The sequence below is a fragment of the Protobothrops mucrosquamatus genome, unplaced genomic scaffold (assembly GCF_001527695.2).
Source record: "Protobothrops mucrosquamatus isolate PMUCROS unplaced genomic scaffold, P.Mucros_1.0 scaffold1078, whole genome shotgun sequence".
NCBI classification, from domain to species: Eukaryota; Metazoa; Chordata; class Lepidosauria; order Squamata; family Viperidae; genus Protobothrops; species Protobothrops mucrosquamatus.
Genome location: NW_015387306.1, coordinates 242,060 through 257,875, shown reverse-complemented (window position 1 = coordinate 257,875; position 15,816 = coordinate 242,060). Strand labels below are relative to the sequence as shown.

General features: G+C 41.0%; 1 protein-coding gene across 1 annotated transcript; it reads right to left on the bottom strand.

The window, feature by feature from the left end:
• Positions 1-296: 296 nt before the first annotated feature.
• On the bottom strand, positions 297-8,901 carry LOC107291197 (ubiquinone biosynthesis O-methyltransferase, mitochondrial-like; the record flags this gene model as incomplete). The annotated part of the gene is made up of 5 exons (XM_015820167.2): positions 8,787-8,901; positions 7,101-7,206; positions 5,312-5,461; positions 3,170-3,269; positions 297-539 (listed from the first exon to the last, which is right to left on the bottom strand). Coding segments are annotated over exons 1-5 (654 nt in total), but the record flags the coding sequence as incomplete, so codon positions are not given.
• Positions 8,902-15,816: the final 6,915 nt, after the last annotated feature.

Here is a 15,816-nt window from a genome sequence, read left to right as displayed (position 1 = left end):
GCTCTTTGCCCAAATCCCTAGGGAAAAATTGAATAACGTACAAAATAAAATAAATGAATAAAATTCATATTTATTCACCATTTAGATTGCCTAGATCAATATTTTCGGAATGGAAAGGGAATAATATGAAGATTCTGACTGTGTTCAGTCTAGATAATCAGAATATATTATGAACAAAATTTTACCTTGGAGCAATGAGAGACTAAAGTAAAAAGAAACATAAATGCAAAAAACCCGATCTTTATAGTAAAAAAAAATATAGCACTGAGATCTACTTTATCATTTTTTAAACTTACTTTTAATACTTCACCAAAGCATTTGATGAACTTTTCAACGTCAGCCACATGTTCTACTACTTCAGAAGCAACAACTATGTCAAATTTTTCTGATCCCTCTTCCACAATATCTTCTAGTGCACAGGCTCTGTACTGAATCCTTTTGGTAAGGGCTGGATCAAATGATTTATGCAGTTCCGCTGTCCGGATGCTGTCTTCCAAAGGATCAATTCCAGTAACTGAAGCTCCCAGTCTAGCTAAGGGCTAATATCATAAATATGTCATTTTCTCCTATATTAAACTATGAAAAAAACTTCGTATCACCTTCAAATATAACTAAAGTTACTTAAGCTTAATGCTAATGCTTCCTTGCCCTCTAAAAATAAATATTGCAATAAAACATGAATCCTAACGTTTCATTATGGAACTTTTTAGTTGATTATCCTGAAGTTGGGTATCCTAAAACAGGGCTTTTCAACCAGTGGTACGGGTACCACCTGTGGTACATTGGCACCTGGCAGGTGGTACGCGAACGTCCTAAAAAAGTCACGGGGGAGGGGAATGAGCTGAACCGGTGGCAGCACCGCACAAGCCTGAGCGAGAGATGGCTGGAGCTGCAGGGCTGTCAGGGCTCAGCGGAAGCACCAGGATCAGTGCCGCTTTCCAGCTGATCGGCGCTTCTTCGGGGCTGTCAGGGCTCAGTGGAAGCGCCAGGATCAGCGCCAGGTTCCAGCTGGAGCTCGGCGCTGATCCTGGTGCTTCTGCTGAGCCCAGAAGCGCTGATCAGCTGGAATGTTGCAGCATCTCCAGGGTCTTGTGATTTACATTCAGATGCTTGGCAACTGATTCATATTTATGACGGTCACAGTGTCCCAGGGTCATGTGAAGTAACCAAAATCTGCTGCAACCACCCAGCACACGGGGTGGGGGAATAAAAACCAAACAGCCCCCACCCCACCCCCACTGCCTATCCTCAAAAGAAATGCTCACAACAATGGAAACCTCAGACAGGAGGAAGAGCGCCGCCAGGTGGGCAGGCAGGTGTCTTGCTCGGCTATGGCTTGGAGGGCACTTTTTTCAGTGCCATTGTAACTTTGAACAGTCACTAAGCGAACTGTTGTAAGTCGAGGACTACCTGTACTTTATCACTTTTTTCCTTTTTTTTTTTTTTTTTGGTCATCAAGTTTTTGACACCTTGCTAGGCGACTGGTGGTACTCGGATGTTGCCATATCCTAAATGTGGTACAATGGGTGAAAAGGTTGAAAAGCCCTGTCGTAAAATATTGGCTACCCAAAAATGTTTCTTAGACCTGTTAACAGTTACCTTTTCTTTTGCCTTAGACTAATTCTGTCTCTTATTTTGTAACTGATTAAATGAGACAAATATAATTATAATTAAAGTTTTTTTTAAAGGTTTCGGGGGGAAAAAACGTGCCATTTGCCCAAAACTGTAATTTAAAATCACTCAAATGGAGTAATGGCAAATGTGGTGGAAATTTCAATAAAGCAGAAGGATTTAAAGCCAATATTTCATGCTGTAGTGTTTGGAAAACATTTTATGGCCAAGAGATGCACAATTTCTGAGTTAGGAATCACACATGTGTATAAAGTCATTCTAATGCCCGCACATCTTCACAAGCACAGACATATTCAGTCCCCTTACATTTGCCTTAGTTCCTTTCTATCTTAATAACCCACTGCAGATGGTGGAGTTCTCTCTTTAATCAGCAATGGGGAAACCAGCTATCCCGCCCCCTGATGAAGTTTTTTGCTGGCTGGTAAAGATCAGGTTTCCTGCCCTAAATGGCAATATAAAACATGTAGCCTGTTTCTTACTAGCTACTTATAATAATAATAATAAAGTTGGAAGGGACCATGGAGGTCATCTAGTCCAACTCCCTGCTCAGGCAGGAAACCCTATACCCGTGGTGGCGAACCTATGGCACGCGTGCCACAGGTGGCACGCAGGGCCCTCTCTGTGGGCACGCGCGCCGTCACCCCAGTCCTAGCCGTTCAGCTGGGTTTTATAAAACGTTTTCGCTTTAGGCCTCCGCTGCCGTGTGCAAAAAAGAAAAGGTTCAATCAATTTCAACTTCTCGCAGGAAAAAAAAGATCTCGCAAAGTTGGAACTGATTGATTGAAGTTTTTAGTCTCACCCAGTCTACCGTTACCACCACAGCCACGTCCACCCAATGGGCCACGCCCACCCAATTGGACACACCCACCCGGCACCAGATAATACATAAGTGGGTTTTTGGTTGCAGTTTGGGCACTCGGTCTCTAAAAGGTTTGCCATCACTGCCCTATACCATTTCGGACAATCTCTTCTTAAAAACTTCCAGTGTTGGAGCATTCACCGCTTCTGGAGGCAGGTTGTTCCACTGGTTAATTGTTCTAACTGTCAGGAAGTTTCTCCTTAGTTCTAGGTCGCTTCTCTCCTTGATTAGTTTCATCTGTTGCTTCTTGTCGTGCCTTCAGGCACCTTGGAAAATAGCTTGACTCCCTCTTCTTTGTGGCAGCCCCTGAGATATTGGAACACTGCTATCATGTCCCCCCTCGTCCTTCTCTTCATTAAACTAGACATACCCAATTCCAGCAACCGTTCCTTATATGTTTAGCCTCCAGTCCCCTCATCATCTTTGTTGCTCTTCTCTGTACTCTTTCTAGAGTCTCAACATCTGGGTAAAATGTGGGTAACCCTAATCTGGGTAAAATATGACAGCAATTCCCATGATGCTGAAAGCAAATGTCTTTGTGCTTTCAAGGAGAGTTAACCTTAGCTGAACAGAGTTTTTAAAGAAATAAAAAAAATTATTAAAAAGCTTGGCGTTTCCTCCTATTAATTAAAGGCAGAAGAGAATGACATTCATCATCATCAAATGTGCAATTGCTACCTCAGTTAGTAGTCCACCACCGCAGCCAACATCTAGGATCTTCATGTTAAAGAGTGGGCTTCCTGGCTGATGGTCATTTCTCAGATTCAATATAGTATCTCTTATACAAAATAGAAAACAAGTATGATTTAATTAAAACAAATAATACTTGTGCATATTACCACAGCTGTAATATTTTATTCTTTTAAAGTGTCATAAAGAGAAAAATCAATTTATTATCAACAACTTTGTTTTCAACATACACTGTTACAATATTTATCACCACACACCTCCAGAAGCAACATTTACTCAAAAATATAGCTGTAATTGATCAAAATATTCCTTAATTAATATTGTCACTGTCTTGCAAATGGTGATGGTAAAATTCAGGGACTGACTTCTCAGTAGATATACAGAGAGAAGTGTACTACTTGTTTAATTTACCATTAATTATACACTAGATATAAAGTCAACATATCCCTATTAAAATGGCAGGCTTTTGAGATATAAAAAAAAATCAGAACAAGGTAAATCACTTCAGAATTTTTTCCACCTTTCATATAACATGTAGGCTGTACAATTCATTTAAAACAAACTTTAATCTTCTCAGGGAAAAAATAAAAACATACAATAACATGGTTGCATATGTGTGCACATCCTCTTATAAATAGGGATGTGGCTGTGTTCAGAATTAACCAATCACATTCAAACTGATGTTAAATAGTAGTCGGTATACACCTGCCATCAGTTAAAGTGACTCTGATCAAGCCCATATAAAGTTCAGCTGTTCTAGTAGGATTTGTCTGACATTTACTCTTACAGCAAAAGGCCTGGTCTGCAAAGAGCTTACAAAGTATCAATGCAATCTCATTGTTGGAAGGTATCAGTCAGGAGAAGGTTACAAAAAGCTTTCCAAAGCATTGGATATACCATAGAACACAGTGAAGACAGACATCAACAAGTGGAGAAAATATGACACAACAATGACATTACCAAGAACTGGGTGTCCCTCCAAAATTGATGAAAAACTCCTCCCAGGGGCTGCCAAATGATCTACAGCAACATTAAAGGAGCTGCAGGAATTTCTAGCAAATACTGATCATGTACTACATGGGACAACATATTCTTTGTATGTATGGGCTGTGGGGTAGGGTGCAAGATGGAAGTCTTTTCTTATAAAGAAAAACATCCAAGCCCAGATACATTTTGCAGAAACCTACATCAAATCTCACAAAAGCATGTGGGAAAATGTGTTCCGGTCTGATGAGATCTTTTGGCCATAATTCCAATAAGTATGTTTGGTGCAAAAAGTACACTGTGCATCACCAAAAGTACACCATGCCCACAGTGAAGCACGATGGTGGCAGCATTATGCTTCAGGGCTGCTTTTCGTCAGCTGGAACTGGGACTTTAGTTAAGGTGGAGGGAATTAGGAATAGTTCCAATCACTCAATTTTGGCACAAAACCTACAGACCTCTGCTAAAAGGTCTTCCTGAAGAGGAAGAAGAATTTCATCTTTCAACGTAAGTACCCAAAGCATACCTCCAAACGAACAAAAAAGGAATGTCTTCACCAGAAGATGATCAAACTTTTGGAATGGCCCAGCCAGAGTTCAGACTTGACTCCAGTTGAAAATTTATGGGGTGACCTGAAAAGGGCTGTGCGCAGGAAATGCCCTCATACAATCTGACAGATTTGGAGCACTTGTGCAAGGAAGAATGGGCAAAGATTCTCAAGGCAAGATGTGCCATGCTGGTCGACTGAATGCTGTCATAAAACCAAAAGGTGCTTCAACAGAGTATTGGTTTAAGGGTGTGCACATTTATGCAACCATGTAATTGTCAGAGTTTTATTTTTATTTTTTCCCCTACAAAATTTCAGTTTGTTTTTCAGTTAAATTGTACAACTTATATTAAAGGTGAAAAAAAAACTTCTGAAGTGATTTATTTTGGTTTGATTTTTTTTCACATCTCAAAAACCCGGCATTTTAACAGGAGTGTGTAAATTTTTATATGCACTGTACTTTACAGTTTTGGATCCACACAAGGTTTAACTAAACAGTGCTAACTAAGGCTATGATTCAATTTTGAAAGTGGATAATTCTTACTAATTTCAAATTCCTAGCAAAAGCTTGAAAATGTTAACGTATTTTAAAAATTTACCTAATAAAAGGCACTCTGATATCATTCATAGAATGCAGGGCTGCATAGTCTCCATCCTCATCCCACCATTTGTGTGCCAGCCGTTGGAATCTTCTAAGTTCTTCTGGATCTACTGTTTGCCAAGTGCTGTATGGTTGATCTGTAAATGTCCTAAACAAAAGTTTTGTCAGGTCAAACACAATTAGCAAAAATGATTGAAAAATGTAACAAGTAACTTTGTTTGCAGAAAACATGGATTTGTCAAACCAATACAGTATACAGTTTTCAATATTTAGTTTCATTCTTATCAAAAAATAGAAGTAGATAAATTCAGAAATGCAGCCGAAACCAATGTTCAGTTGTATGCATGGAAGTGATGTCTGAGAAAATGCTGAGGCATTTGGGGCTTTTATTTTAGAATAACAGAACACTAATACATAAAAAAATATGAATGAGAGAATGGAAACAGCAAAAGATAAGCTTCTCTTTCAAATAGCATTTTGGAACTATAGTTCCACTGACTGACAAAAGGAAATATTTCAGGCACTCTATAATGAATTAATACATGTAGTGTTAAAATAGGTGGTGACATACATTGTCTTAAATAATTTAAAGGATGCAAACAAACTAGAATTAAATCTTAAAGTTAGATAAATGGAATCTCTATATTCAAGAAATGATTAATATGAGTTGGAATACCAGTAGGCACAACTGGGGACTTTCATATTCTGTTTTTGAACATCAAAAAAGCATCTACCCAACTTCTTTTGGGTTAGATGGTATTTTGGTTAGGCCTAGCCAAACACTTTTTAAAGTCCTGCTCATAGTATCTATAACATTATGTTATACGTGATTATAACAAGTATATAACATATTATGTAATACATAATTATGACACATTCCAGATATTGGAACTTTGAATCCGTATGCTATATGCAATCCATATGCAGGGGAGGTAATCTTTATCTACTGTGATGCTTAGTTTGTTGGAAGATGTGAGACTTCAAGTTAACAGAATAACAAGAGGGACCTTGGAGGTCTTCTATCTAGTCCAGGGGTTTCAAACTGCCAGCCTGCGGGCTGGATGCATCATAACAAAACTGCGCCTACCTCAATGCCGGCAATGGCAAAAAAGTCATGATACGTCATGACACGTCATGTGACATTGCGAGTTTGACACCCCTGATCTAGTCCAACCCCCTGCTCAAGCAGGAAACCCTATACCATTTCAGATAAATGGTTGTCCAATCTCTTCTTAAAAATCTCCAGTGATGGAACACCCACAACTTCTGGTGACAAGTCGTTCCACTGATTGTTCTAACTGTCAGGAAATTTCTCCTTAGTTCTAGATTGTTTCTCTCCTTAATTAGTTTCCATCCATTGCTTCTAATCCTGCCTTCAGGTGCTTTGGAGAATAAGGTGCCCCCCCACTTCTTTGTGGCAGCCCCTAAGATATTGGAACACTGCTATTATGTCCCCTCTCTTCCTTCTTTTCATTAAACTAGGCATACCCAATTCCTGCAACCGTTCTTTATATGTTTTAGCCTCCAGTCCCTTGAGCATCTTTGCACTCTTTCTAGAGTTTCAGCATCTTTTTTTACATCATTGGTGACCAAAACTGGAAGTCCCGATGCATCCAGAGGGCATTAGTTTAGTGCACTATAATTTCCCACTTATGAACATTATATAAAAAAGAACTTGAATTGCCATTCTTATTAGAATGTTCTTACAAATGATAATTTATTATGAAGTATATTTTCCATAAATATAATTATGAATAATTACCAGTAAATCAAAATACTATACTTACATTTTGTTTCTCACTTTAGTCAAATTTACAAGTTCACCATAATTTGACTGTACTTTAATACAAAACGATTCTTGAAATATCCGATGAAGTTGACTTTTGTGATTCCCTGATAAAAAGCAAAACTTTTAACTTACAGGTCTTCCAAAGAGTGATTATAAGAAACATATTTTTTTAAGGGCACATTTGCCAAAGCCGTAATAAATTTGTTTGTGATCACAGACTAATTCCAATAATATATATTGGTTGACTAAAATCCATTAGCAAACCAGATTCCTCATTTCCCCAATTTCCCATTCATCCCTGAAATCTGCTGAGATGTTTACAGGATATATAGAGAGGAGACAGGAGAGTGAATGGAATTCCATTTTTAGAATACTGGATTCAGGAACTCTTGATTTAAATATGTGTACTACGAAGTGATTATCTCAATAATACATAAGGCATTGCTTTACATGAATTCCATTTTTATTTTCAGTTTACATTTTAAATGCATTTTTAAACAAAAATTATTGAAACCTAACATTACATCTAACGTCACAAATACATGTTTGTTTCTACAGTGGGCAGTATTCTTGGTCAAGTTCCACCTCACTCACCCTCATTTCTAATATTAAAATTATGTATTTATTTACAAATGTATTATATACATATGTAAGTATGTAGGTGTATGTACAAAATTAATCAACTAGTGATGTACAGATTAATGATGTGAAAAGACATATCCAAAGCCTAAAGGCAAATGTGTTTTATCTCTCTTAATCTATTTCATTTATTATGTATCTCTACCACTGACTGAGCAGGATAAATACCTCTCTGCTCTTAAGATTTAGCTTTGACAGAAGACATTAATCACAGGATTATATGAGGTCTAAAAGACAGGCAGGACTTGGATTAAATTCTTACCTGCTAAACATGGTCAGCCAGTCCAAATACTCTTCTGAATTATTTTGACTGACTGACCATATTTACAAGTAAGAACCTTTTTCTTCATTTGAAAATGCAATAATGGCCTCCATTCTTTTTGTGTTACCATCACTAGCATGTAAGAATTTAATTCTGTATGACAGTTTCATTATTTTTGCCTGTCTACGACTGCAACTAAAAAATTAAATTGTTCACATTTTGGGAAATCCCACATTCTGTATATCATTATTATTGTTGTATTTCAAGGTCGGAAGTAATTGGGAAATGCATATTTCAACCAATACAACGACGTTACGTAAAAAGAGGGTTTGCAAATACCAGTGGATCTGCATAACTTTTACCTAGGAATACAATGGCTAAGAAGCAGACAAAAATGACCAAATAGGCAGAAATGCAACAGATGCAGTATATGTTAGATTTTTAAAGGGAGGGGGGGCAGGAGGAAGGTTTATTTCAAGCCACAATTCGATACTGATCCCAAAGGCAGACAATCAGACCAACACCTAACTCTATACCTCGGATAGCCTTCCCACCTGATGCTTCTAGACAAGACGAACGTCGGCACCCGCAATCCCCCCAAGGGTGGCGTAAACTCGGGAAAGGCCGCCAAAGAAAAGAGGGCATTTTTTTTCATTCTACTCAGAAAATCTTCGCGACCTAAAGGCCAGCAACCCAAATCTCCCCCCAGTTTGCTCAGTTGCAGCTCAGGCAGCCGAGGCCGGCCCACTCGGGTCAGAGGCGAGGAAAAAGTCTTGGACTCACCCGATAACGGCCGGAGATTCAGGAGGCGCCCACAGACCACCCGGCTTCGCGTCATGTGGGCGTGGGGAGCCCACAGCCGCCTGGCCCCCCATAGCGAGCTCCTGGCCCAGCCCTCCATGCGCTACGACGGCCTCCCGGGCACCCAGAGTGAAGGAGCGGCGGGTTGGCTCTGCAGAGGGCGGCTCCACCTCCGGGCTCCCGCCTGCCAATGGGCCTTGGCCGTTTCTCGTTTCGACTCAGCCTCCAGTTCCGGGGAGGAGACTTTCCGCCGCTTTTGACCTTCCTCGAAACAGCTTCGGAGGGAGAGTGGAAGTGCCTCGCTGGCCGTCGAAGGGGAGCCGACGAACATCTTTGCAAGCTTTTTCTTCTGACCTCCAAATCCTCAACTGGACTGCAGTTTGGGAGGCGAGCTGGACGACAGAACCCTAAACGTGGCAAAGCTTTCTCCCCAAGCCAAGCAAACGTGCTCAGTTTTAGGGGGAAACTAAAGCCTGACTGCAGCGGCTCTGGGCACTTGAAGACCAAAAGCGGGAGCCGGTGCAATGTAGTTGGGTGGGGGTGGGTGTACCGGGAGGCTACGAACGCCCTCGGGTGGCTTGGAGTCTTTCAGGCCAAACTACTGCCAAAATGATTGTTTTGCGATTAATGAAGTGAGGATACAGTTGCCAGGTGTCCACTATTTGAGTGGACAGTCCGCTTTTTTCACATTATGTTCACTATTTTTTTTCACAAAATAGTGGACATTTTTTTTACTCAAAAGCTTTATGATGAAATGGTACGTAATCTAAAGCTGTACAGTCTACTTTTTTTACTACTTAACCCCCCCCCCCCCCGCTTGTCCGCTATTTTTTGGAAGCAGACCTGGCAACCCTAGATACATCCGCATAGTCAGCCTTGAACTTTTGAGAAGAAAGGCAGCTTATAAATGCACCAATGAATGAATAAAAACAAAGTAACCCTGTAAAGCAAACCATAGATCCTTTATAATGCAAATGCGTTGTCAGGGTTTTCTCCACACCTCCAGAAAAGGAGAACATTCGCTTGGGAAAATCGCAGCCTTCACGGTTGTTTTTGCTTGCTTCTAAATAGCAGTAGCTGAATAGCACTCTTTTCCAACAACCCAAGAGGCAGCTTTACACATGGACATCACCAGACGGTCAACACAGAAATCAGATTGCCTATGTGCTCTGCAGCCAAAGATGGAAAAGCTCTATACAATCAGTAAAAACAAGACCAGGAGCTGACTGTGGCTCAGATCATGGTTGCAAAATTTAGGCAGTAATCCATGAAGATCCTGAAGTTGAAACTCAAATACTTTGGCCACCTAATGAGAAGGAAGGACTCACTGGAGAAGGGCCTAATGCTGGGAAAGATTGAGGGCAATAGAAGAAGGGGACGACAGAGAATGAGGTGGCTGGATGGAGTCACTAAAGCAGTAGGCATGAGCTTAAATGGACTCCAGAAGATAGCAGAGGACAGGAAGACCTGGAGGAATGTTGTCCATGGGGTCACGATGGGTCGGACATGACTTTGCAATTAACAACAAATAGCAGTAGCACTGGGACTTATATACTGCTTCAGTTCCTTACAGCCCTCTCTAAGAGGTTTGCAGAGTCTGCATATTGTCCCCAACAATCTAGGTCCTTATTTTATCCACATCTGAAGGATGGCAGGCTGAGTCAAGCTTGAGCCGGTGAGAATCGAACTGCCGGCACTCAGCAGAATTAGCCTGCAATATTGCAATCTAACCACTGTGTCATCATGGCTCTAAACTGACATATGGGGGAGGGGGGCAAAGGAGCCATGCTTTGTGAAGACTTAGGGCAGGGGTAGGGAACCTTGCTTTTTTATGACTTGTGGACTTCAATATCCAGAATTCCTGAACCAGCCATGCTGGCTCAGGAATTCTGGGAGTTGAAGTCCACAAGTCATAAAAGAGCCAAGGTTCCCTACCCCTGACCTAGGGCAACAGGAATCACCCAGGTAGCTTAGTGAGGATCTCTTGTTTCCAGCAGTCAAAGCAGAGCCCTTAGCCAAATGAGAGAGGGCAGCTCAGGGCAACCCGGAGGTGGCTGAGCTTCCCGAGACTCCTCTATGGCGAATTAGTGTTCTCAGAGATTGCCTTGTTGGTCAATGGATAATACTTCAGCTTAGACCAGCTCAGAGGTAAGCCTGCACAAAGGTTGGAGGGCTCTCTTATGAGGATTTGTGGAAGCCAGCATGGTCCAAATGTGCTTTTCCAAGAGGCAACCAGTTTTTTCCCTTGAAAACATTTCTCTTTTCATCCAAGAAGCTTCTTTAGTTCTTCTTCAGAACTGAAAAAAAAAGCAAGTTCAGTTGCCTTTTGGAAAAGCACCTTTGGGACAACCACGACCTGGATTGAGAAACTCCATAGAAAAAAAGCCAGTATGGTATGCTAGTTAAGGTTATTGGACTTTAAATAGCGACACTCATCTGGGTCTACTTCACTCACAGAAGTTTCATTGGTGACTTTGGGCTGGTCACCCTCAGCTTAACTGTCCTCAGGATGGGTGTGGAAGGAATAAATATAAGGGCACAGCCATTTTTTAAAAACAAATTCTAAGTTAGCAAGCCATTTCAGTGTTGGAACAAAGACAGTATGTGGATGAGATAGGCAAGGGTGCATTTAGGAATGCCATAGATTATGTTTCTCTGATTTTTATCCTGTAGGGACAAAGAAATCTGTGAACTCCGCAAAGCGTCAGGAAGAGCATCTGGCCAGTAAACGCTCAGCTCCATTCAGTTGCCCTGACTCTACCCCAAATTAAGGGACTACAGGGTTGTAAAAAGGGAGGTATTTTTAATAAGTTACTGTTATGTAGGTTGATTGTAAGATTGTATGGAATCTGTTGGTTATTTTTGTATAGTAAGCTACCCGGAGTCTTGGAAGCTGGATACATAGAAATATATGTAAATAAAAGTATTGTATGTAAATAAATGCCTTCTCTGTGACAAAGCAAATGTGCTACATTCCTNACATTAATCAACTATTAGATTAACAAATCTATAACATCCTTTAACTCTCTTTTAAACAAACATATTAAACACAATAATTACAACATCATATTAATAATTATAAATATAAACTACATTAACACTCTAAAATTTACTCAAAAACCAAATGAAACTTTTTAGTACCATATTTACTCTCAATATAATCTATCCATCTTCTCCAAACCAAAATATATCTTTCTTGTGAGTAATCCTTCACATAAGCGGAAATCTTGGCCATTTCTGCTAAATTTGAAACTTTAAGCCGTTAGGGTTGCCAGGTGTCCACTATTTGAGTGGACAGTCCACTTTTTTCACATTATGTTCACTATTTTTTTTTCACAAAATAGTGGACATTTTTTTTTATTCAAAAGCTTTATGATGAAATGGTACGTAATCTAAAGCTGTACAGTCTACTTTTTTTACTACTTAACCACCCCCCCCGCTTGTCCGCTATTTTTTGGAAGCAGACCTGGCAACCCTATAAGCCGTCGCTTTTGACCTTCCTCGAAACAGCTTCGGAGGGAGAGTGGAAGTGCCTCGCTGGCCGTTGAAGGGGAGCCGACGAACATCCTTGCAAGCTTTTTCTTCTGACTTCCAAATCCTCAACTGGACTGCAGTTTGGGAGGCGAGCTGGACGACAGAACCCTAAACGTGGCAAAGCTTTCTCCCCAAGCCAAGCAAACGTGCTCAGTTTTAGGGGGAAACTAAAGCCTGACTGCAGCGGCTCTGGGCACTTGAAGACCAAAAGCGGGAGCCGGTGCAATGTAGTTGGGTGGGGGTGGGAGTACCGGGAGGCTACGAACGCCCTCGGGTGGCTTGGAGTCTTTCAGACCAAACGACTGCCAAAATGATTGTTGCGCGATTAATGAAGTGAGGGTACACCCGCATAGTCAGCCTTGAACTTTTGAGAGGAAAGGCAGCTTATAAATGCACCAATGAATGAACAAAAACAAAGTAACCCTGTAAAGCAAACGATAGATCCTTTATAGTGCAAATGCGTTGTCAGGGTTTCCTCCACACCTCCAGAAAAGGAGAACATTCGCTTGGGAAAATCGCGGCCTTCACGGTTGTTTTTGCTTGCTTCTAAATAGCAGTAACTAAATAGCAGTCTTTTCCAACAACCCAAGAGACAGCTCTACACATGGACATCACCAGACGGTCAACACAGAAATCAGATTGACTATGTGCTCTGCAGCCAAAGATGGAGAAGCTCTATACAGTCAGTAAAAACAAGACCAGGAGCTGACTGTGGCTCAGATCATGAGCTTCTCGTTGCAAAATTTAGGCAGTAATCCATGAAAATCCTGAAGTTGAAACTCAAATACTTTGGCCACCTAATGAGAAGGAAGGACTCACTGGAGAAGGGCCTAATGCTGGGAAATATTGAGGGCAATAGAAGAATGGGACGACAGAGAATGAGGTGGCTGGATGGAGTCACTGAAGCAGTAGGCGTGAGCTTAAATGGACTCCAGAAGATGGCAGACAGGAAGACCTGGAGGAACGTTGTCCATGGGGTCGCGATGGGTGAGACACGACTTCGCAATTAACAACAAATAGCAGTAGCACTTGGACTTCTAGACTGCTTCACAGTTCCTTACAGCCCTCTCTAAGCGGTTTGCAGAGTCAGCATATTGTCCCCAACAATCTGGGTCCTTATTTTATCCACATCTGAAGGATGGAAGGCTGAGTCAAGCTTGAGCCGGTGAGAATTGAACTGCCGGCAGTCAGTGGAATTAGCCTGCAATATTGCAATCTAACCATTGTCATCATGGCTCTAAATTGACATATGGGGTAGGGGGGCAAAGAAGCCATGCTTTGTGGAGAGGAGGAATACCTAAGGCAGGGGTAGGGAACCTTGCTTTTTTATGACTTGTGGACTTCAATACCCAGAATTCCTGAACAGCCATGCTGGCTCAGGAATTCTGAGAGTTGAAGTCCGCAAGTCATAAAAGAGCCAAGGTTCCCTACCTCTGACCTAGAGCAACAGGAATCAGGTAGCTTAGTGAGGATTTGGTGTCTCCAGCAGTCAAAGAAGAGCCCCTTGGCCAAATGAGAGAGGGCACCTCAGGGCAACCAGGAGGTGGCTGAGCTTCCCAAGACTTTTCTATGGCGAATTAGTGTTCTCAGAGATTGCGTTGTTGGTCAGTGGATAATACTTCAGCTTAGACCAACTTAGAGGTAAGCCTGCACAAAGGTTGGAGGGCTCTTATGAGGATTTGTGAAAGCCAGCATGTTCCAAATGTGCTTTTCCAAGAGGCAACCAGTTTTTTTCCTTGAAAACATTTCGCTTTTCATCCAAGAAGCTTCTTTAGTTCTTCTTCAGAACTGAAAAAAAAAGCAAGTTCAGTTGCCTTTTGGAAAAGCACCTTTGGGACAACCATGACCTGGATTGAGAAACTCCATAGAAAAAAAGCCAGTATGGTATGCTAGTTAAGGTTATTGGACTTTAAATAGTGATACTCATCTTCTGGGTCTACTTCGCTCACAGAAGTTTTATTGGTGACTTTGGGCTGGTTATCCTCAGCTTAACTTTCCTCAGAATGGGTGTGGAAGGAATAAATATAAGGGCACAGCCATTTTTGAAAAACAAATTCTAAGTTAGCAAGCCATTTCAATGCTAGAACAAAGACAGTATGTGGATGAGATAAGCAAGGGTGCATTTGTTTCTCTGATTTTTATCCTGTAGGGACAAAGAAATCTGCGAACTCTGCAAAGCGTCAGGAAGGGCATCTGGCCAGTAAACGCTCAGCTCCATTCAGTTGCCCTGACTCTACCCCAAATTACGGGACTATAGGGTTGTAAAAAGGGAGGTATTTTTAATAAGTTACTGTTATGTAGGTTGATTGTAAGATTGTATGGAATCTGTTGGTTATTTTTGTATAGTAAGCTACCCGGAGTCTTGGAAGCTGGATACATAGAAATATATGTAAATAAAAGTATTGTATGTAAATAAATGCCTTCTCTGTGACAAAGCAAATGTGCTACATTCCTACGTTCATTTTTCCTCTATATTAACAATATTGTATGACAATTACATAAGGGAGAGGTTAGTGAAGTTCAAAGTTTTCTACTTTTATGAGTCAACATAACCTTGACGCTTAGTGCTTGTTTCTCTTGCATTCTCTTATAACCTAATAATCTCATTAGTTTCTTTTAAAAAGTTAAGTGCGTGCTGGTATGTTAAAAAGAACAAACTGAAACAGTATTGTAATTATTTTATTGGAGCAAGTTATATACAGAAACAAACATTTAATTTTCCATTATTACAGAAATCTTCTTTTGGGGCCTTATTTTCCTTTTCTAAGTAGGAAAATGAGAGAAGTAAAATAGAGGAAACTCGATCTATAAATATGATTGCTACAAAATGTGTATTACATTCACCTACAATTAATATACACTAGCACTAGGTGCTTCAAGTTTGTGTTTAGAAAAAAAAAATCCTCACTTTTCTTGTCCAGGAGGTTTGGGGTGTGTGGGGTGCTTGGTACTCTCTGAGCTTGGTTGTTTCCTTGCAGACATTTCATTACCTAACTAGATGACATTATCAGTGCTAGAAAGGAGTGGGGTTGCTCTTGGTTTATATATAAATGGCATGCCTGGAAGGGCGGGTGGGAGTGTTGCTTTCTTCTTGATGGTTCCTTGATTGTTGTTTACTGTTGTTTGTCAAGTGGTAAACAATATCCCAATCAAGAAACTACCAACTCAAACAAGCGACTAGAAGGCTGCTCGAAAAAATGGTGGCCACTTCTGGAATCCTGCCATATGGCTACCCAAATCACACAGAACTCTGGATATCTTCAAAAGGTAAATGTGCGGTGCTTGATGTGGGGGTGGGGAAGAGACCCAAGCCCTGTGGGGATCTGCTGGGGGTGAATTAAATAGGGGGAGCCCGTCAGTGTCCCTGCAATCGGTTGTAAAGGCAAATGACTGGAGGGATGCTGCAGCAGCTCTAGTTTCAGGACCAGGTTGTAAGCAGCTTACAGGGGTCTGCTGTAACTTCAATCGCTTAGCGACC